General features: G+C 38.7%; 3 protein-coding genes across 6 annotated transcripts; all 3 read left to right on the forward strand.

Moving 5' to 3' along the window:
• Positions 1 to 3,282: 3,282 nt before the first annotated feature.
• On the forward strand, positions 3,283 to 4,786 carry LOC122034662. Its single transcript, XM_042593981.1, has one exon. It carries the CDS (start codon positions 3,283 to 3,285, stop codon positions 4,447 to 4,449), a length of 1,167 nt encoding a protein of 388 aa, XP_042449915.1. The 3' UTR covers positions 4,450 to 4,786.
• A 1,756-nt stretch (positions 4,787 to 6,542) lies between these two features.
• LOC122034446 (zinc finger CCCH domain-containing protein 18-like) lies at positions 6,543 to 10,642 on the forward strand. Of its 4 annotated transcripts, none has more exons than XM_042593700.1 (9): positions 6,543 to 6,689; positions 6,765 to 7,311; positions 8,046 to 8,975; positions 9,067 to 9,234; positions 9,323 to 9,502; positions 9,661 to 9,734; positions 9,817 to 9,984; positions 10,050 to 10,152; positions 10,265 to 10,642. In XM_042593700.1, exons 3-9 carry the CDS (start codon positions 8,047 to 8,049, stop codon positions 10,335 to 10,337), a joined length of 1,695 nt encoding a protein of 564 aa, XP_042449634.1. In that variant the 5' UTR covers positions 6,543 to 6,689; positions 6,765 to 7,311; position 8,046; the 3' UTR covers positions 10,338 to 10,642. The 4 variants fall into 4 exon arrangements, with proteins under 4 accessions (XP_042449634.1, XP_042449637.1, XP_042449636.1 ...); XM_042593703.1 differs by having other exon boundaries at positions 10,056 to 10,152; XM_042593702.1 differs by having other exon boundaries at positions 6,765 to 7,056.
• Positions 10,643 to 15,438: 4,796 nt separating this feature from the next.
• On the forward strand, positions 15,439 to 20,852 carry LOC122034448. The gene is made up of 4 exons (XM_042593704.1): positions 15,439 to 15,603; positions 15,689 to 15,765; positions 17,263 to 17,455; positions 20,455 to 20,852. Exons 2-4 carry the CDS (start codon positions 15,712 to 15,714, stop codon positions 20,583 to 20,585), a joined length of 378 nt encoding a protein of 125 aa, XP_042449638.1. The 5' UTR covers positions 15,439 to 15,603; positions 15,689 to 15,711; the 3' UTR covers positions 20,586 to 20,852.
• The last annotated feature ends 2,339 nt before the right edge of the window (positions 20,853 to 23,191 follow it).

The raw sequence follows: 23,191 nt of genomic DNA on the forward strand, positions 1-23,191 counted from the left end.
AGTGAAGTCGGACCCTAGTGAGTGAAGCTAGGTAGTGGAAGTCTAGTGAATGAAGCTGGCCCTAGTAGTGAAGTTAGGTGGTGGAAGTCCTGGTGAGTGAAGTCGGGCCCTAGTGAGTGAAGCTAGGTGGAGGAAGTCCTAGTGAGTGAAGCCAGACAATGGAAGTCTTAGTGAGTGAAGCTAGGCAACCCTAGGGAGGTAATCCTAGGTAATGTGTGACTGACTGTTTTCCGGTCACCACAGGCAGTCGCTCGGACCAGTGAATCCTGAAATATATTGACATTGTTTTACTTTACTATTTTACTAACCTAGTGTGTAGGAGTTGACAGGTCTAAGGGAGTCCAGCTAGGTCAACAGGCCAACCAGATAGCTGGTATGAAGTCAAGACAGGTTGACGGGCTGACTGAATATTTAGCAAATTGGTAAGTTAAGGTAAGTCACTAGAAGAGAGTGACCAAGTGAGGACGCGTCCTGGTTGTAGGGACAGTAGACGTCGATCCAATTTAGGTCCATTTGGGATCTCTAAGCTGAGATTTTGACTAGTTCCTGGTCCTGGGAGGACAGGAACTAATTACTATCCTTTATTATCATTTATTATTTGTCCTAATACTTGTTTTGTACACTATTTGGACTAACGTGGTTTTGCATGACAAAAGGAGCTGATTTGCCTTCGGATGAACAGTGTCGAAGGAGCTTTTAAGCAGTGAAGGCCTCTTCGTACTATTCATAGAAGGCGCCTTCCATAGCTATGGAAGACATCTTCCGCAGGATAAATTTTGACCAAAGTTGTGGATAAGTGTCGGATAGTTCAGGATCGATTTTGCCTCATTGGAGGCACCTTCCATAGCTATAGAAGGCGCCTTCCATGCCTTTTATAAGGCTGTCTCGAGAAGGCATTAAAGAACAATTAATATACGAACTACTACGCGCCCATTTGAGACTCAGACTGCTCCGGGCTCCTGCTACGATTCTGCTACGAAGCTGCTGCATTCGACGATTGCTTCGAGGACTTCCGATCGTGATAGGCAGACCGATTTCGACACACGAGCGCTTTCACATCAATTCCTAAAGTGTTGGTAACAATATTTCTAGTTGTAATTAAATTTGGCAAACAGAAAGTGTATTCTGTTACACTTCTCCGAACTTTCTCTGTACTAGATTCCCTCTTCCGGAGGTACCGGAAGAAATTTTTAGTGGATTACTCATCGATAGGTCCACGGGACATGGGTCTTGGAGTAGGAGTTGTTGAAGGCTCTGAACCAAGTAAAACTACTCTTGTTTTCCTGTGTTGTTCATCTTTTTAATTTTCGCTACGAATACTCGTGATTTCAAAAAAAAAAAATTAATTTTTTGAAAACCACGTGATTCAACTCTCACGCGCGTAATCGATCCAACAATATATAATAGCTATGACCTCTTTAGTCATATACCAATGAAGTTAATGGACCAGATTATTTATAGGAGTATTCTATATTCATAAAGTATGATATCAACTAAAGTTACATTCGCATATTGTATGTAATCATATATAACCCAAGTAGGAGATTGTTGGATTTAATATCCCTTAAGGTGGGTTCACATGTAATTTAAGAGACTTGCAAAACTGAAACCCGTTAAGTGATCTAACTTAAAATTATTGAGTTTCGGGTTATTGAATGTGAGTTCAATGTGTAGAATCCTTTAGCCTAATCCATTATTATCTATGAGTTGATAATGGATTGGATTCCTACATAAAGGAGAGATCTCTAAGGGTTTAGGGTAATTTTGACCTAATTTCTTGTTTTCATTGACAAAAAACTTTTCGACGCCATTACCTCTAAGCCCCTTGAAAGGTCTTTCTTCCCATTGTATCTTCTTCCATCGACGACTCTAAAGATAAGGATATGACTTTTCAAATAGATTTATTGTCTATTATATTTCGTTATGTATTCTTATGTTTACAACCTAATTAGATCTCAATTAAATTTATTATTTATCTTTTTAAATTTCTTTATTTATTCTTAAAAATAGATCAAGGAAAACAATTAACTCTATCCTCCCTTTGAAAGGTCTCAAGAGCTGCGACCTCGTCACAATCAAGAAACCCTATCGACCAACAAAATTTCTTTATTTATTCTTAGAAATTATATGATTAGGAGAAACAATTAACTCTATCCTCCCTTTGAAAGGTCTTAAGAGCTGCGACCTCGTTACAAACAATAAACCTATCGACCAAGAAATCCTAAAATAATCATGCTTTTGAAGCATCAGAGGTCATCAAAAGCCTCACAATACCGTACGATGCAATATCATTCTTCCCCGCTGCTAATTCTGCTAGGTGCTAATTTTCAACAAGTTAGGAAAACTAGTGCTATGAAATGCAATCAAATGCCAACAAACTTGCCTCGGATGCGAGAAAGGGAAGCGTTGTCCCACAATATGAATAAGTTAGCCCGTCATCAATGGCGAAATGCTCAAATTGACAGCTGACTCCAACCTAAATTAATACCCCACTCCACTTATTCCTTTGGATACACTCTCGAGTCTCTTTACAACTCAAAGAAACAAACATCCGTCTGAATGCAATCCCTGAAAATTATCTTGTCGCTACCTTCCACACTTAGTTTTTTATTATTCATTTTGCTGGCGGCAATTATTAAGCAGAATGGACGACGAATCATCATGTTATAGAGCCCAAAATTTTTTTATTTAGGTGCAGGATCAAGCACTTCTCTTCTTATCTTTCAGCATTGCGAATTAATTTTGTTGTTGTTATTCATGGCGGACAGTGTCCCAGAACAAAAGATTCAGCTATCACGAGTTGAATTCCACAGATATGCTTTGACTTTTCAATCAGGCAACTACAGTGCAATCCACTGCCTTTGAGTCTCCACTACCTTTTTTTCCCCCTTTGTTCAACTTGTTTGTGTTCTTCTGCACCTTTGTTGAGGAATTCTAGAAGCTTTCGCGTCCACTTTCCCTGAATTGTTCTTTATCCTCCCCTGCAGTAAAAGGAGAATTGTCAACTTGGTATGTTTTTGCATAAAGATTCGATCTTTGAAAGTAATTTGATCAAGGAACTTATCAAAATAGGTTTTTGACATCGATTCGAGGATTTTTGCACCTTTTTTTTTACCATGAAACTGCAGCTTCTTTGAATTGAGTTCCTCAGGTAAAGTTTCTAGGGTTTGTTGAGGCTTTAGCCAGCAATTTCCTCTGCCAAAATCGGTTTTTCACTACTTTAAAGCTCCAATGTTTCTTCTGCAGTCTTCAAGCTACGTTACTAGTTAGCTTCTTGAAGGTATGGAAATCGTCAACAACAGCAACACATTCGCCAGCGAACTTAGCCACCGAGGATTCGCCGGCTTCCTCGATGTTTTCGTCCACCAAGCTCGCGACCTCCACAACATCTGCATCTACCACAAGCAGGACGTTTACGCCAAGCTCTGCCTCACCAGCGATCCGGACGTCACTGTCTCCACCCGAACCATCAATGGCGGCGGCCAGAACCCGGTCTTCGACGAGCAGCTCCGTCTCTGCGTGCGGACGGTCGAGTCGTCCCTCAAGTGCGAGATTTGGATGCTGAGCAAGGTGAAGAACTACCTGGAAGATCAGCTGCTGGGGTTCGCCCTGGTGCCCCTAGCCGACGTCCTCGTGGCCGACGGCAAGCTACTGGCGCAGGAGTTCTCCCTCTCCTCCACCGACCTCTTCCATTCCCCTGCCGGTTTCATTCAACTCTCGCTCTCTTACGCCGGCGCTTCCCCGGATGTGATGGCGATCCCACGGGTAAACTCCCTGCTCCCCGAGGCCACCTTGCCGGAAACAGAAAACCCCCATGAGTACCAGAAGATCGAGTTCCCGGACTTGAAAGTTGCCAAGGAGAATCACATGATGATTTCGGAGTACTTCGGTCTCGATTGCTCGGACGTGGAGACACAGTGCGCGATCGATCCGGAGAGCTGCAATCGTGAGGATGAGGAAGCAGGGGTGCGCCTCGTAGAGAGCTTCTCCGGCGTCAAGGACAGATCGTACTCAACTGGTGCTCCAAGGAACGACACTCCTGTTACCAGTGCCTCAACGAGTGACTCTTCTCCCCTGCTTGCCCCCACCTCTCCGTCCACCTCTCGCGGTTTCTTAGCCACCGCAACTCCGAGCCCGACAGAGAAGAATCCGAGAGTCGCAGAGAGCGAGGCCGATTCGAACAACAACAATTCAACAATGAATCAAATCATACGCATCAACATTGAGCCAGAGCAAACAGTGGTGCAACAGGAGATAGTGGACATGTACATGAAGAGCATGCAGCAGTTTACAGAGTCATTGGCCAACATGAAACTTCCAATGGATGTGGACGGTAACTCCTCTTCGACTTTGCAGGGTGCGGCTGTGAATTCTGACGAAAGGCAGGCAACGGTGGCAGCGAAGGGAATCGGTTCTCGTGTGTTCTATGGGAGCCGGGCCTTCTTCTGAGCTCAATGCTAAGTACCAAACACAGAACTTGCTAACTGTCTGTGTTTGTATATGAAATTTGTTGTTATCAGTATTTCCACTTGCGTCGTAACGCCTATGATCATAGCCAACTTGTTGGTATCAGATAGACTACGTTCTAAAGATTATCCACTTCATGAAGTGATTTTCATTTTGGACGAGTTGAATTAGTATATATAATTTCCTTGGCTCTCTTCAAAAAGATTGGACTCGAACTTGTAAATGTTCAGTTTACCTTGTCAGATTTTCAGTTTTGCACTTTTTATTTTTCAGTACTTGTGTGTATTTTAGTTTTTATGCAAATGTTCTTTTTCCCTTCTATTCCATTCACTATAATATTATAAAATATATTGTTACTTTCAGTACCATAATGATAAAATTAACCCCTTTCCTGACATTTTAACAATTAAACATCTTTTTTTTTTAGTAGAATATAGGAAAAGAATGAGAAAGATGATTTAACTTAATCAGTTTATTTGAACCATCTCATTCAAAACTATTTGCTCGATTAGGCTGGTATGATCAATTGAGTCTCTATTTAACCCTTTTATCCATCCCATCCCATCTATCTAATTGATTTATATTATTTTCTCAAACCAAACCAATTTAATCTAGATAATTCATCCAACCCATCATTTCATTATCTCGTTCACATGTTAAATCCACTCGCTCACATTTTTCTCCTCCTCCTATTTGTCTAGTGATCTGAATCGGATAAAAATCGGGTGAACTATTGCTGGTGTTGACGGACGGACAATTGGGACACCTTTTTTGTATGGGCTTCCAAAAATGGACTCTCACATGGTACTGGGGGGTGACGATGATCTGAGCACACTCAGATAAGCACACGGACGTTAGAGGCTAAAAAATCAGGAAAAAATTCCCGGAACAGACCCTCCAATGCTCAAGTCAGGTACTTTTTACCCAGAAGAACAGTGTACGAAGGAAAAAGAAAGTAGAAGACAAGTGCGAATGTACGAGAGAGCGTACCTACGTAAGGGAGAGGACGTCCCTTTTTATATGACAATGCGTATCTTTTTGAAGCCTAACTGTTGTCAGGGAATGTCGAGTATCAGGACTTGTCGAGTGATGGAGGACATGTGGTATCCTCCTGTAGGCTGAAGGAAGGTTCCATTCGTAGATGATCGCAGACCGCTGGAATATTTCCTGACTCGCAGTAGTTATTCTTTGACAGATTGTTACGATTCCTTGATCTTGTTGGCATGTAATGTCTTCTGTCCCGACCGGGTATGAATAGGGAAGCTCGGGATACTCAGCCTAGTGTACTACCTGACCCAAATCGCGGGGGTCGAGAACTGAGGAGAAATCATCCAAGAGCCGACAAGGAGCTTAGTTTACCGAGAGCACTAGGACTAAGTACAACCAGACCGTGAGAGCCCAACCCGTCAAAGCCAAGTCAGGTGTCAACTCGACTATCTACTCAGATGTCTCAGACCTGGGTTCCAGTCTATGAGAATCCGACTGGGAGTCAGATGGTTGACATCGTCACCTAGTCTTACTTCATCTTTCTATACATGTTGATTGTCACGTCTTCTTGAATTTTGACTGTCACGTCCCCTTGACTTTTGTCTACCATGTCCTCTTAACTTTTGACTGTCACATCCCCTTGATTTCTGAGTGTCCTATCTTATCGGATCCCACAATCACGCATTGTATCATCTAGTTTATTTTTTTTATTTTATCAATTTTGAAATACAATATAAATAAACTAAATAATGATCATCCATGCTAGATTGTTGTTCTGATCTTAGCCAATCCTATCGCCTAGTTCTTTGATCTCATTAGCAAGCAATTTCATTTTCACTTCTGTTTTGTTATCCCTCCCAAGCTATCGTATCAACGTCTCCAAAGTTCAAGTTTCCTCTTCAGTATGGCCTTTACTATCCGTTCCAAGGTGTCACAACATGCCTACTCTACTTGAATCATCTTGTTCACCCACTCTGGTCAGCACGTTTGCATGGCTTTGAGTTGCTTCATTATGATAATAGATGTACCGCGAGCACTGTGACATTAAGCCACTCCCTAATTGAGTTTCCCAAAGTCCTTTTTTGTCTCGTGACCTCGCGGCTCACTCGCCGGACCCCGACAAACATTTAAAGCGACGTTGGGGACACGCAACCGCACCGTCCTCTTCTCCCATGTCTGCACCACTTGCGATGTTATGAAGTTGGAGAAGACAGAAGAGCGAGGTCATTGCCATGGTAACTCAACCCTCAATCCAATTTTGCAGAATGAAAAAAAAAAAAAATTAACTATTCCTTTTTTAACAATTGAAGAAGCATGAATTAAAGCCTAGATTTCCCTGCGGATTTTACCATAATTAACGGCTGTTCTTTTCAACACCAGCTAATGCTTTAATTGGACAACTGTGAGAGGTTAGTACATTGCCTTATATGGTTTACGAAATATAGTGGGAATTTAAGGGACATGGGCGAAGCAAAGAGCGTTGGGCCGATGGAGAGCCCATTCAGTTGCCGTGATAATGGTCGATTGGACAGTTCGAATGCCACAATCTCTTCAGATTATGGCCGTGAAAAGTTTTTTTTGTTAAATTATCGTTTGAACAAGGTACGTTTTATTGCCTTCTTTAATGGTTGATTTCTTGCTGTAATATTCTCACGATTAATACTAACATATTTTTTATTTGGGATAATCATCCGCATGCAACGAGTCTATAAAAAGGAGGCGATTTTTTATTTACCTTCCCTCGTTTCGAACTCGAGGATTTATTTATCTATTAATTCCTCTCTGTTTCGTCTTCGCCCTCTACACCAGTTCCGAGAATTTTTGAAGGAACACTAGGCTGGCTTTGCATGCGACACTGTAAGTTTTGCAATCGGAAGAGTTTTTGTTTCTTTTGTTTCTTCGGTTGGTCAGGAAGTGAAGTTTGTGCAGTAGGTTTTGTTTGATTTGTGTTGGTTTTCCTCCGAGAAGGGGCTTTTTGATGCATTGTTGAGCCTGCTATCTCATGTACGTAATCTTCCGCCACTCTCCCTACCGATGCTTGTTCTTGTTCGTTGTTGCTTTTGACTGGAGTTTGGTGACCTTTATTTGTGAAACCAAAAGGCATCGTCTATTGATTGCGTTGCTCTGTCTCCTTTACGCATTGATTCCACTGTTGTAGAAGGGTTCTTCGTTTCTTCGCCCTCCGTTTATATGGTTCAACAACTGTTCTCTTTTAGTTGCAGTTTTGTTTATTGCAAACTGCAAACTTTGGCTTTAAACTCTGTCTGTATTTTCTTCCGAAAAAGGAGAAAGGAAAGGTGTAGTTTTCACGGAAGCATTTCTTTTTCCTCCATCCCTCTTTGTTTTTTTCTCCCTTTACATTTACTTTTACTCCTTATTTCTCTCTTTCTCCTTTGTTTTATCTCCTTATCCATTCTGCTGGTTTCCAGAGACACTACATGTCTACATTGTTAATCTGTATTATTGAGTGGTAATTTATGTAATTCAACAGATGTTTTGGTATAAAGTTTTCGCTAGAAAACTCTCCTGCTTCCCATTTGTGTTTATCTTGAGAATGATACTCAGGAACTTACTCATTCTCTACTGCACAGGATGGAGAAGTTGGAAGTCGCTGATTGTGTGTTCAGCAGAATTCAAAGGATCGAACCAGAAAATGCTATGAAGCTCATTGGTTATCTTCTTTTGAAGTACTCACAAAAGGAGTTCTTGGAGTTTGCACTAGGACCAGATGATCAGATCCTTTCTCTGATCAATGAAGCCAAAGCATACATTGTATCATCAAGAAAGGTGAACATGGCTTTTCCTATGCAATTCAACCAAGATCCGCAGTTTCACTACATGCCTTATTCCCAAACTTTTTCAAGAACTAGCCCTTCACCTTCTGATATTCGCATTGGAGTTCCCCGTTTTGCTCGTTGGCTATCTCCTCAAGAGATGCCACTTCCTCAGAATATAGAAATCTTACCTTCTTTGAATACTGATTTGATATGTAAACAAACTGCTCTTTTGGGCTTGAAGGACCAGCCAAATGATTTGAATCACTTTGGTACTGACCAATCAAAAAATTACTGCGTGCCTGATGCTGCACTTGCTGGTGGTTTCTGTTCGAATAGCAATGAAAGGTTGCGCCAAGCATGGCTCGAATCATCGCCCAAAGCATGCCATTATTTTCACAAGGGATACTGTAAGAATGGCATCAACTGTCGCTTTTACCATGGTCAGATAACTCCTGAACAGTTTAAAGATATGCATGATCCGGAATTGTATGAGTTTGGTAATCAGGATCATTTGATTCCACCAGGATCGTTTGCCAAATTGGAAATGGAGATCGCAGAATTACTGAAATCAAAGCGAGGGGCTCCTATTTCTATAGCCTCCTTGCCAAACTTGTACCATGAAAAATATGGTAAAATGCTTCAAGCTGATGGATATCTGACAGAGAGCCAGCGTCATGGTAAGGGCGGTTTCAGTTTGACAAAGCTGCTTAATCAGTTGAATCATAACATTCAACTAATAGACAGGTACTTATTTGCTATGAAGGATGTTTGGCATTAGATAGAGAGCTTCTATAATTGCTTGGTAAGAAAATTACTGACTATGATTCATATGCAGGCCTCATGGTCAGCATTCAGTTATACTTGCAGAAGATGCTCCCAAGTATACAGAGTGCAAGGGTGAGAGGGTGGATCGGTTTGGAGTACTTTTAAGTTCTCATCAGATATATCTTACTTTCCCTGCTGAAAGCATGTTTTCGGAGCAAGATGTCTTCAATTATTTCAAGTAATATACATATTCCAATTTCTTGTCTGACAACAAGTTTATTCACTATATATATAATATGCTCAGGAGTCATATTCCATGTTAACAGTCAGTATGGCCCTGTACATGATGTGAGAATTCCACGCCAAGAGAAGCGAATGTTCGGGTTTGTGAGTTTCCTCTACTCGGAGACTGTCAAAGTTATTTTGGCAATGGGACATCCACATTACATTTGTGGTTCTCGAGTTCTGGTTAAGCCATACAAGGAGAAATCAAAGCTTACAGACAAGTAAATTGATTTAACTTCTTATTGTCTCTGAGATTTTCAATTGATTTGAACCGTTAAAAATGATCTATCATATTTTGTGGATCTCATGTTTTAATATATATTTCTTGCTTTGATGATTGTATAAACTATTAGTCACCAAAATAGTTGAGTATTTGCAGAAAGTACTCGGAAAAGGAGCCTCCTATATGTTTCCCTTCTCAATGTTTTGCAATGGACCACAACACGGATACAAGTTGGTGCAGTTTCAATTGTTTGCATACTGTGATCCCTCATTTAACATGGACATGTTTTGACCTAATGATATTTTATTCTAGTGCTCAATACATTTGATGGTGGATATATCCAGAGACAGCTCTCTGAAGGTCATGAGCTCGCTATTGAACTTGATAGAAGACGGTTGTTTGAGCTGCAGCTAAACCGTAATCACCTGACATCTCAACCATATTTCAGCAACAAAATTGATGAGCTTAAGTCTATTGAAGGTAAAGTTGAATTTGTCCTGCTATTCATATCATCCAAAACGGCCACTTATTTTACATGCATTCAGTTGCAGTTGATGTCAACAACCATTCCACTTATTCAATGAGTGGCCTCAGAAGTGACTGCATGGCTAATCAGGAAATGAACAATTTGAGCAATGATAGAAAGAGGTCAGCAAATATGCAATCCATGCACTGCCTATTTTCAGACAACCTAAATTAATCTGAAATGTAATGTTATTGTTGTTTTCGATCCTAATTAGTTTGTGTTATCCTTTTGCAGTGATCACATACAACTTCCGGATAGTCCTTTCTATTCACCTGAGACTGGATGTAGCATTTCCACAGTCATATAGAATTCGATAGAATTAGAGTGAGCATTCAATACTGATACAGGTGATTTGAAGTTATACTGATCTTCACAATCATTCAGAGGAACCCAATACAAAAGAAACCATCATCTGATGATACCTTCGTCTATAAGGCCATACATATCATAGAAAAGCTACATGAAAATAGGAACGATACCTTGCAATGTTTAGCACTGAACAAGTTAGTGACGTTAGACAGATTGAGCTTGTGTTTTGTTATACAATGTTGATTTCCATACTAATAGAACAAAAGACATAAATATTTTACTTTTTGCAAAGATGTTTATGCATTAGAGCTATAATTTTCTTTTCAAACTGGTCTAGCCATCCTACTTTGTTGTGTGGATGTTGGATACTTTTGCCGTCTAGTCATGTCCAATTCCTTTTGGCTTTAAGATTGTCAACGAAGCACCAGGCGAAAAGTCAATGGCAATTGCACATGAAGCTTGGGAAAAGCCTGGGACCACTCACATGTGATCCTCTCGATTCTCATGGCTTCCCTCCTATGACATTATTGCACCGGGAGAATCTAGTTGGATTTGGTCCTGTTTATCCTGAAAACAGAAACCCTTAGATTGTGACCTGGGATAGATTTGATATCGACTTTGATCTTAGATGTCTTGTAGGGCCAGCCATTCCTCAAGCTTGCTCCTTGAGTTGTAAGCCCTGTCACGATTGCTAGCCCCATGGCGATCGTCTTGCTAGGTGCCATCACTCTAGCCACTGTGTTATATTAGCTATCTGGTCTATTGAGGTTTAAGCCTTGCCGCCATTGCTGGCCCATGGAGATCGTAGCTTCTTGGGGCCATCACTCCTTACTGGATCACATTTAGCTAAAGTAAACAAGGATGGCCGTGCAGTAACGATTGTTAGATTAGGGTCGTTGTCTGCTTTAGGTGGTGGTGGATTGCATTGACAGCAGTGGAGGATTCCATTTCAACCAAAGTCCCTTTCGGCTTTTGATTCCTGTAGCTGCTTCATCTTCCAATTCCCTATCCATTTCGTTCACACTGACTTCATTGCTTGGAACAAGACCATAAAGACATGCGTAATTGCATTTATTAAAATAGTGCGTTTCAGCAGTTTTGATTTTGCTGTGCTTGTTTATAGAACGAATTGATTTGAGAGAACTGAGGGATCGAACAGATTTGACTACTTTTCAATTTGACTAATTGTGAAGGCGATCAATTCAGTCATATGGAAGTTAAACTATCTGCTAAGAAATGCTCGTGGTTGTCCATCTAGAATGGTCGACGATCACAGATTTGTCCTTCCATTGGAAAAAAAATATATTAAGAGTGTACCGTAACTGAGATTCAACTTTAATGTTGAATTAACCGTTAAAATATCTAACCGCTGCACTATCAAATCCTTTCCAATCTATGGGCTGGCCGGCGTTTTAAAACACTTGAGAATTTATTAATGGAACTCGATGGACAACAAATATAAACACAATAGTTATGTGTCTAAATTGACGACGACGACGCATAATAATTTCAGCATTATGTTTCTAAATCTATTCTCTTGTGTTCTTTAATAAGATCATAATTGGGTGCCTGGATAGATGGTGACAAATTTGTTACAATACAATAGAGAGTAAATTTTAACGGACGCACGTTCTCAGAAAAAAATATGATCGACTATAAATTAATCCATGATTTACCTCTCTTCCTGTAAACTGGAGATGAACAGTGAAAAACACTTGAGTGAACGTAATCACGCAATTTATTGACAACCTCGAGTATTTTGTTTTTTTAGTTTTCTTTCGCATCCCATTCTTGTGGGGTGCTCTTCGTAAAGAACTCAGCCACAGCTCTAAGAAAATCATCCGATGGTCTAGAAAGGGATTTTTTTTAATTTTTTAATAGTGCTAAATTTTTTTAAATGTATTTATATTGCAAATTTTAAAGAAATATCCTCAGAATCTTAAGATGCTGCTGAGAGTCTCATGCACACTTGTGCATGTCTCTTTCCATTTGTTAGATTGCAAGGCAGTAAACTTATATCGTTTAGTATTTGGATCTAGCTACATTCATTTTCTTCCATATCATTGGAGTTTTATCATTCAATCATACATCGATAGAGCTCATCTTGCAATCGTTACGTATGTGTTTGTTTACCCTTCGGCACTAAATGAAAGGTTGAGGATCTGCACATAAATGTTTCATTGTAAAGATATGCTCAATTAAATTATAAGATTTTTTTATTTTAATATTATTATTGTAATTTGAGCTAGAATATTTCGACATAAAGCAAATTTAATCAAACCTACTTTAAACAATTTTAATCAATTGCTCTATATTATAGCAAATTTAATCATTAGTTATTTGTAAAAAACACTAAAGGATATCCCAAATTAATAGAAACAGCATATTAATATCTTTGTTTTCTGAAAAAAAAAAAATAAACGAGCAACATTCACATGATTTTATTTCAAAAATATCTTTAAATTTAGTACTATTGTAAAAATTATCTGCTAGCTTCTACAACATATAGAAAATATCAGATAGCTGCTATACATTATGAAGTTACATGTTAATTTTTATGTTCTTGATCATAATTAAATTATGTTCATTTGAAATGTAATGAGTGTCATTCATCATTTGTTTTGTTCATTGAAATGTTATTTTAATCAAGTTATCATTCACAATATCAAAATGATATAAATTATGTTAGTGTAGTTTGCACTAACAGTCTAACTCAGGTTTTGATTAATGACAAGTAAATTAAGTTAGGTGTTGGTGTGATCTAACCACCTTACTAAGTGTGTAGGAAATTAACCAGATAGGTCAATGGGACGACCGGATATCTAGCACGAAGTCTAGATAGGTCAACGAGTCGACCGGATATCTGACACGAAGTCTAGATAAGTCAACGAGCCGACTGGATATCTGGCAAGAAGTCCAACTAGGTCAATGGGTCGACCGGATAGTTGGCACAAAGTCCAACTAGGTCAACGCGCCAACCGGATAGCTGGTGCAAAGTCTAGCTAGGTCAACGGGCCGACCAGATAATTGGTGCGAAGTCCAGATAAGTCGATGGACTGAGTGGATATTTGGCAGGAAGTCCAGTTGGGTCTGCAGATCGAACAACTGGTAAAATGATAAATAAAGGTAAGTCACGAGGAGAGTGACTAAATGAGAACGTGTCCCGATTTAGGGGACAGTAGGCGTCAGTCCAGTTTAGGTCCATTCAGATTCCTAATATGAGACCTTGACTAGTTTCATGTTCTGGGAGGATAGAAACTAATTACTACCACTTATTATTGTACTAACTTTGTTTTACAGGGTAGATGTTTTAGTTACTAGACTAATACATTTTGCAAGATAAAAAGGAGTAAAAGCCTTCGAATGAACAGTGTCCGAATGTGCCTTGAAACAGTAAAAGCGTCTTTGTACTGTTCATTGAAGGCGTCTTCCATAAGGCGTCTTCCAAGGAATAAAGTTTGGCGTTCGGAGCAGATAACGCACAGAATTTGTGGGATAAAATTTATCTCATTAGATGCACCTTCAACGCCTATGGAAGACGCCTTCCATGCTCTTTATAAGCCTGCTCGCCCAAAGCTTCATCAACAACTACTATACGAGCTACTACGCATTCTTTTGAGGTTCTGACTGCTCCGGTCTTTTGCTACAACTCGGCTGCGAAGCTGCTACGTCTGATGATTGTTTCGAGGACTTCTGATCGTGACCGGCAAACCGACATTGATACACGAACAAGCACTTTGATCCTAAGTGCCGATAACATTTTTTTTGCACTTAAATTTTGTAAACGGGAAGTGCAGTCTGTTGCACTTCTCCGATCTTATTTGTACTCATTTCCCTCTTCCGGAGGTACCAGAAGAGATTTTTAATGAATTACTCATCGATAGATCCGCGAGACCTGGGTCTTGGAGTAGGAGTCGACAAAGGCTCCGAACCAAGTAAAACCGCTGGTGTTTTCTGGTGTCATTCTTTTTTAGTTTTTCGCTGCGCATACTCATGTTTTTTCAAACGATAAAACAAGTTTTTAAAAACCACATAATCCCCCCCTCTCATGTGCGTATCTATCCAACAAAAGGTAGCAGTTAGCTTTTATACGTCGTAGAAGCTAGCAATTATTTTCTGCAAGTTATAGAAATTATATGCTAGTTTCTACACTGTCGATTGTAATCAGATAATGTTTATTGAAATATAATAAATGTCATGGATTTCAATTATTTATTTTACTAGTTGAAATATTATTTTAATCAAATTATCACTTAAATAAGTAAAATCAAAATAATATAAGCTAACTTTGATAGAAGTTAACAACTAGCTTCTATCATTGTAGAAACTAGTTGTTAGCTTCTACACGGCTAAATGATCATATAATGCATTATAGAAGGTAGTTGTTATTTTCTATATATTGTAGAAGCTAGATGTTAGGTTCTATAATTATAGAAGTTAGTTGCTAGTTTCTATATGATCAAATGATATTTTGGATAGATCATTTTAAATGGCGTTCCTATATGATTTTAATCAGATATGAAATTCTTATTTGACAAAATGTAAATGATGAGTGCCTTTGATTTTTACATTATAATTTTAGTAGGGGTGTAATTGAGTCGAGCTGAGTCGAATTTCTAAACAGTTGAGTTTCGCTCGTGTTTAATCTAGACGAGCTCAAACTTTATTTAACAAACATATTCATGGGTCATGAGCTTATTCAAACTTTTATCGAGTCTAAATGAATTTAATAAATATAAATTATAAATTTAAATATTCATTAAAAAATAAATTATATATTTAGAGAAGATTATCATATTCTTATTAAAATTTATAATTTTATTCTAATAAATAAATTTAATAAATTTATTATTTTTCATAAATAAGAATAGGATGTAAAATTTATAAATTTAATATTAAAATTATTATTATTTTTATTTAAAAATTGATTAATTTATTAACGAATATATTCATGTGGTAAAAAAAAGACGAAATTATTCACCCCCAACGTTCCATCGTACCCGACCTAAGGTCATCACGACAGAATTAGCGAATATATTCATGAATGTTCATGAATCGAGTATTATGATTTATTTATCTAATATTTAGTCGTAACTCGTGTACTAACACTACTAACCGAAGCCAGGGACGGAAAGTAAAGTGGGGTGTCTTCTCAATTCTCTACCTCTGACCTCTCCTCTCTTTCTTCTCCGTCCATCGAAGAAATTCAGCCCTGACATCCTGCGAATCGAAGTCGTTTGGTGCGATCCTAATTGTTAGAGACGGTAAATCATTTTGACTACTTTGTTTCCAAATTTGGGATTCGAAGTCGTTTGACCTCGACGAGTGTGTTTGATTCGGAATTGCAAGGTTTCTTCGCTCGAAAGAGGGAGATGAGCAAGGGGCGGGCTCCCGAACCCCTGGATTTTTTCATCTGGACGGTCGAGGTATCTTTTGCCTCGATTTGTTTCCTTGAATGTGAAATGTTTGACTTAGTCAATTAAATGTTGTTTTTTCTTTTTCCCCTCGTGGTATGGAGGATTATGAATCATGAATCTTAACTCGTTAGTATCTGTTTGAGTTATACACTTTCTTGCTAAATCATGTTGACTCTGGTCAACTCGAAGTTTCAAGCACGGAATGCATCCAGCACTGATTATAGACATTTAGCTTTTCTTTGCTTTACAAGTTCTTCTTCCAGCAGAAAAAGTACTCTCAGATGGAGTTTAAATTTACCCATGCCTAGATTGAGTTCAGCACCCCCAGTTTGAATTGCCTAGTGAGAATTAAAATAGTTCATATAGACTTTTTTTTTTCCATCTATTGCCACTCTGCCTATTATGCAGCTATGTGGATTGAGAAGGAAGTTGTATAGTTATGCCGCAGGCATCTTCATGCACCTCTTACACCAAAACATTGAACGAGTGGGGTGGGGCGGCCTCCATCGCTGGGAGGCGGTACTCTTTGACTTAAAAAAATACAAAAAGGTGAAATAAATATTACAGAATCATATGCAATGGCCTGGATTTGGAATTTCTACATGGTAACTTCTATCCACTCGGTATCTAAACTTTAAACACATTAACTGTCCATGTCAAGGAGGCCGTGGGCTCTTGTTTTCCTCTGTTGATGTTTGGTCTCTCACTGCAAATTAACCATGGCAAAATGATGGGTGTAGAATCATTTGCAATGATTATTAGCAACAAGTGTCATGGAAATTTTTTGCTAATCATGCACCAGTGATCTGCCTGAATCTATTTGCAAAAACTAGCATGAAAAAATATATTAGACAAAGTGAAAATGTTGTCTTTTGCATATAATTGCGATTGCATTTTCCCTTGAGAGCTTAGTTGCCTACATTTGGACTAGCTATTCAACTGGTACTTTTCTTGCCCTTGCCACAAGAAGCTCCAATTGGCTAGGTTGTGACTGATATAAAACTGACAGAGACTTAATTAGCAATACAGGATGGATACAATCATCTATTTGAAGACTTTGGTTTTGTTCAGTAAACCTGAACTGACTGTGCCAGCCTAATTAAAACACTGACACACACACACACACACACAATTTCCTCTTGGTGACTGATACCCTGTAATATACATCTATCTCACCTCATTAAGGCTTATTGAAGAATTAAACACATTTAAAAAGCTGATACCGTGCTATTTTTTCTTTTGTCTTTTAAGTTATTATGCACCAAGATTTGCTTTCATTTAATTATCTTATTTTTCTGCTGCCAAATTCTCCCTTCAAATTAACATCCTGGATTTGCATTATCGAGAAAGTGCCTTTAAACCCTGTGTAAAATCCTGCAATTTTGTATCTTTAGCATTCACACACGCCATTTGCTGAACATTTATAATAACCACAAAGACAGTTAGAAATATTTTACAAAGAGATAGTGAACTGTTATTTAAATATATTTTATTTCATGATCTCAGGATGTCTGTTTATGGCTTGAAGAGATAAATCTTGGGAGTTACCGCCAGGCTTTTGAGGAAAATGGTGTCAATGGTGAATATCTAGAAAGTCTTTCAATGTTCACCACTGAACAAATACTGCACTTCATAAGGCGGTGCCACATGAAATGGGGCGACTTCATTACCCTTTGCAAGGAATTAAGACGCATAAAAGGTTTCTATTATTCTCTCTTATTTCTTGGAACATAATTGATTGTTTGATTGTTGTGAAGTTGATTTGGCTGAAACATATTTGGTGAGTTCTAACTAAGAAATTTCTTACTTTAATTATCTTGGTCTAAATTTTCAATTATCAAATTACTTTCTGCGTCAGATAGAAATAAAACTCTTGCTTAAATGGTTTGCAAAACTAATTCAACTTATTTTGTATGCCTATTGGCTTTCAGTTGGGCTAAAACTGATAAGTCTATCACTTTTTCTAACCAAACATTTGTGATGGAAAGTATGAATTAGTATTAGTTTTCCCTTGAAATATATGTAAAGCAAGAGAAGACATTAGAAAAGCATTAAGTTTTGCTTGTCTTGATAAGTTGTTTAATTTTAAAGTGATATTTTATCTTAGAAAAATGATTGTTTTTTATCTTCAAATGGGATCATTTTCAATGTGGTCTCTAACTTTGTAAAAGTTTGCACCAAAGTGTCTTGTACTGCAACCTTTTACCAAAACAAACAAGCAGAGAACTCTATTATTAATTAACTTTCTATGGTGTCAGAAAATCTATCAATATTGTAAATTTGTGTTCAAGTTTTAGCAGTAGTGTAAGATATGTTAACAAACTCAAAATGATTGTATTCGTAATTATACGAGCTAGCTATAGTATGTGTTTTTCATGATTGATGAATGCAGATGCATTTATTTTATTTTTTTGAAAATGATGAGAGTGAACATGGAATTCACTTGAGATTCCATTGAAGTACCAGTGAGACTTTCAAAATTCAGTTACAGTAATTCAGTTACAGTAGCCCAAAAAGAGATCAGTTCACTGAGTTGTGGTTCACAAAAATATAGACCATTCTTCTAACTGCACTAGTAAATAGAAAGTTGTTAAAACAGATACAAAGTAAAGTTTTGAGAAAAAATATATGTATACCCTCCTCTAGAAGTCCTCCAACAGAACCAACCGTCAGGAATACTACTCCGTTACAGTTATCTGTCAAAAAATTTTAGGAGACTCTCCTGAAAAGTTCAGTAGCTCCAAAGTCTGATGAGTTCATCCCAGCGCCTCAGCAAGTCCTCTTCACTCTGGGTCGAACAGTTCTTAAAGATCACCTCCTATCTTGCTAGCCATACAGTGTGAATCCGTCCTTTTAGAGTGTTCCTAACCCTAGCCACCCTCCTGTTATCCAGTGTGAACCAAGGCTGCCAAATTTGGACTGAGAATTGGTTAGTTCTCCACCTCAGCCTCATCAAAATGATAGGCTAACCCAAGTTTGCTGTTGTGCAGCAGCTAAATAAATGTCTAGCTGTTTGAACCTCTTGATAAGAACACAATGGAGGTTCTCGAGCATAACCCTCTTCTTAACCAATTTGGCATTTGTATCAACCCTCTAATGCAGTATCAGCTACGTTAGTACCTAATTTTTTAATGGAGCAAAGAGTTGCCACACCAGGCTGTGATAGTAGCTTGAGATCTCTGTGTTAACAAGAATAGAATAGGCAGATGCTACTGAAAACACACTGTCAGAGTTCCAACGCCAAGATAGCCAAGATACTAAATCCTAGTAAAACCTGGTTAGTTGTCTCAGCCTGACAGCCTCCTTGATAGCTCCAGCAGATCCTCTTCTACTACTGGCTTAGAAAATGTCAACTGCTTGTCCCCACCGGATGTCCAGTTGGCTAGAGGGTGGCAAATTTGCTACAATGGGGCAAGATCAATTCCTGACGGGCACATGCCCTCGGGAAAAAACTCCTCCCGTCCCCTAGCTACTTAGCGGTCAGCTATAAACTGACCCTGTGATTTATCTCCTTTCACATAACCTAGGGATTGTGAGGGGCGCCTGGGATGAGCGTAATCATCTTTTGCTACAATTAAAAATATCAACTACCATATTGGATGCGTAGCAAGGCATGGATAAATGTTTTTAGATTTAACAACCCAAGTCCTCCTTGCCTTTCTGGTCTACAGATGATGATGTTCCAAGATATCAAGTGTCTAACTCTTGAGCTTTCTATGTGCTATGTTCTCAAAAGAAGTTTCTTATTAACTTTTCTAGCTGTTCCAAAACCCAAGTTGGAAGTACATACACCGACACCAGGTGGAAAGACAATGTGGTCAAATTACTTTTTTTGATTAATGTTCTACTACCGAGTGAAAAAGAAGCTTTATGTGAAGGTGTCAATCTTTTATCGACCCTTTGCTAGCTGTCCGGTGCACAAAGTTCCAATCAATACAAGGTCTCGGGGAAAGATATATTGTACGCAACCTTAGTTTAAAGCAAGAGGCTGTTTTCGAGACTTGAACCTGTGACCTCTAGGTCACACGACAACAATCTTATTGTTGTGCAAAGACTCCCCTTTTTCAACACTTGCTACTAGTGAATCCTAATATTATCTTTTCAGCTTTTTGTGCCAAGCTGAAAGCCCCAGATACTTAAATGTCAGGTCTACTTGTTGGCAACCAAACAGTTATGCAAGTTGTTCTCCTCTGCCCCTGATCCCCCAAGATAAGATAGAGAAGACTTGTTACGGTTAATGTTTAACCTACTTCAGTGAGTAGACACTGCTAGCTAGATTCTTAACAATCTAACATATCTCTTTTGAGTTTTAGAATAATAATAGTGTCATCTGTGAACTGTAATATTTGAAAATTGACATCTGACTAACCTGACATTACATTTGGCTTTTTGTTTGCAACCTGTGTCTGTTACCAGGATGAATAGATATGTATAATCCAAGTGATCCAGCTTCGTGGTCGTTGGCCAAAACTACACCTTTGGCAGCAGAAACAATATGCATAATCCAAGTGATCCTGTATGCCATGTGTAGTTTAAACAAAAATATAATTAATGAATAAAACTCACTTTTCTTTGAAAAAATATCTATCCATATGCCTAAGATTTCACCATTTTAGCTTTTGACCCACTTAAATAATTGTCTAGTTGTGTTCCTACCAAACTTGTTTAATTCTATGCTTAACTGCTTATCTCATGCAGTGGCTTGCCTGAAAGGGGAACAAGAAGTCCGCAAGCCATGGTGGGCACGATCATGTCTATCAGTGGTGTTTGTTAGCATGGCTCAGCGGAATAGACAGTCTCGTGTTGTATCCTTGAAGTTGGAAACATAAGTCTTGAGATGGAGTACTGCTCATTACATAAGTCGTAAGATGGAGTACTGCTCATCTTCTCTTTGTTTTGCTTCCCTCCTCGCACCTGGAAAATGGGTACCTGTGAATTTTAGTTATAAAGTTGTGCATGCTTATCTTCGTGAGTTGTGACCTTGTTTCATATAAGTCTGTGATATGCACATTTTGTCCTGTGTATTGGTGAAATAATCTTCCCACGAGATAAAACTGAACTCGTCTTGATAAATATAGTTGAATATCTATTTTTGATATGCTGGTTTCATTGACTAGATCCACAAATATAAAGTACAACTTTTGCACGATTTTGGCAGCTTAGAATTCTTAGTACCATTAGTGGTGTTACGATCAGTTTTTAATGAAATGAACCATATTTGATGTTATCCATCGGTAACTCTCCAAGTTGACTTGATGTATTTATTTTCTGATTTTATCCTTGGGTACATTTATACAATCATGCTGTATATGAAAAGAATTGTTCTATAGCAAATTATGGATTGGAATGTGCATCTTCTTGTACAGTACCTTAATTGGTCAATGACGTGGTACCTTTAGCTTTTGATATTCTGAATCTTTGGTCAGTCTAAAAATACACTAACTCTGTAGTCTAATAAGGTTTGTTGAAAAAATATGATTTAGTACTCATTGTATTGTATGTGTCAAACATAATCATATTAAATTTTCAACCAAGTTTTGGTTGATTTGATGATTTTCGAGCACATATGATCTGATTCAAGCAAAATGAAACAACTTTGAGCATCAAGAAAGTCTGTGGGCATCCGTATTGACCTTGGGACGGGTTGACGGGGGTATTGGAGATGAGCATATTCGCCTTTTGTCACAAAGAAAGTCGGTGGGCCAGCTTTTTCCTGAGATCATAGAGATGGAGGATAGTAGTTAGGCCTTCCTACTCGGATAATGATCTGGTTGACTTTAGTAATATTAAAGCCAACTTGATTCATTCACCATCAAAGTCCAATGGACGACCTTTTTTTTTTATCTCAAACACAAGTGTAATCATGGTAAATCAATAGATAGTGTTACGATGATTTTCTTCGGCCTCCACATGTCCCGTAAATCAATAGTCATGTCGAGTTGTCAGTCAAAATCAAGATAAGTCGTCTCAAAAATAACAAGATGTAGCCCAAAGGAAACTCATGTTTGATCAGCTTGGCTCTAATCGCAAACATCCTTTCTCAGCCTAAGGTTTCAGCATCATCTCTAGTTTAGCTTCAGGTCTTGCACCATCTCTGTCTTGGCCCCAATCGCCAACATTCTCTTATAGTCGTAGGTCTCAGCATCATTTCTGGTTTAGCTTCATGTCTCAGCACCATCTCTATCTCGCCCAGTCGTTAACATCATCTCTTAGCCTAAGGTCTCAGCATCATCCCTGGTTTAGCTTCAGGTCTTGACATCATCTCTGTCTCAACTCCAGTTGCCAACATTCTCTCTTAGCCTCAAATCTCAACACTATTAGTCATAACTTCTGATCTTGACTTTATCTATTCTCAAGGTCACTACTCATTGACCCTCCTTGTTATCTCCTTCAAGACCTATAATTTGTACGTGCTCGCTAACTAGTATTATGAATAATCAAGGATATTTGGCATCTTAATAGTGGAAAAGAAGTTATGAGGTTGTCGGATCTGATCCCCTATATGTCTCCTATTGACCAAAGGAGATCCTCTGGTCCGTATTTTACGGACCAGAGGATGATCCCTTTGCCTAGATTGGTGGGAATTGATGGCCCTCACTTGTAAAATAGGTGGGGACCATCAATCCCACCAATGCATGTAAGCGGATCATCCTCTGGTTCGCAAAATATGCGAACCAGAGGATCTGACCTCCCCTACTGACATATGGAGCTGAATGCATGGGAAAGTCACCAACGACTGTCAAATCTTGTCCTCTCACTCGCTCCTATTATGACGATATTTTGTTCTACATGAAGATGTTCTCCTTATAACTATATAAATACTGGCGAAGGTAATAACAAGGGATTCCAATTTTTGAAACCTTAGATCAAGTTCTTCTCCTTTTTCTCGATTTTGCATTTTCTCTTAAGAAAATCTTAACTTGAGCATCAGAATGACTCCGGGATCCATCCCCGGCTAGTCTAACCCTCTTGTAGAGTGTATTTCAGGTGCTCTTCATCATCCTTGTCAATAACTTTCGTGGAGTGTGTAAGTCAGATTGTTCGTTGACTGATGACTTTGTTAGGATTTTCGAGTCGCAAAAATCGCTTTTACGTTGCGGAAACCCCGAAATCCCATGCCACCAGATCCGTGCGAATATTAAAATTTCGTAATTTCGTGTACAAGTTTCTCTAATCCTAGATTTACCTTAGATCTACATGGAAGAAAGATATACCTTTGTAGCGAAGCCCTTCGCTTATCTCGCTCGTCCAAGGTTCGCCGGATCTCAGGGGTGTCAAGTGAACACCCCTCTATGTGTATCCACACGAACAAAAGGTGGAGAAGAAACCTTAGAGTGTACTAGCACCCTTGAAGGTTTCGGCCAAGGTGGAGGAGAGGGAGAGAAGAAGAAGCAAGGAGGAAGAAGATGACTTGAATGAGTTTACACAATTGTAA

This window comes from Zingiber officinale, chromosome 11B (assembly GCF_018446385.1).
Source record: "Zingiber officinale cultivar Zhangliang chromosome 11B, Zo_v1.1, whole genome shotgun sequence".
Lineage (NCBI taxonomy): Eukaryota > Viridiplantae > Streptophyta > Magnoliopsida > Zingiberales > Zingiberaceae > Zingiber > Zingiber officinale.

What these genes read in the sequence shown, in the direction of transcription:
- LOC122034662 (XM_042593981.1), top strand. Translation starts at nt 3,283, where the DNA reads ATGGAAATCGTCAACAACAGCAACACATTCGCCAGCGAACTTAGCCAC.
- LOC122034446 (XM_042593700.1), top strand. Translation starts at nt 8,047, where the DNA reads ATGGAGAAGTTGGAAGTCGCTGATTGTGTGTTCAGCAGAATTCAAAGG. An exon ending in GATGTCTTCAATTATTTCAA is followed by an intron (nt 9,235 to 9,322) that starts GTAATATACATA and finishes CCATGTTAACAG; the next exon opens with TCAGTATGGCCCTGTACATG. An exon ending in AAATCAAAGCTTACAGACAA is followed by an intron (nt 9,503 to 9,660) that starts GTAAATTGATTT and finishes GAGTATTTGCAG; the next exon opens with AAAGTACTCGGAAAAGGAGC.
- LOC122034448 (XM_042593704.1), top strand. Translation starts at nt 15,712, where the DNA reads ATGAGCAAGGGGCGGGCTCCCGAACCCCTGGATTTTTTCATCTGGACG. An exon ending in TTTTCATCTGGACGGTCGAG is followed by an intron (nt 15,766 to 17,262) that starts GTATCTTTTGCC and finishes TCATGATCTCAG; the next exon opens with GATGTCTGTTTATGGCTTGA. An exon ending in GGAATTAAGACGCATAAAAG is followed by an intron (nt 17,456 to 20,454) that starts GTTTCTATTATT and finishes TATCTCATGCAG; the next exon opens with TGGCTTGCCTGAAAGGGGAA.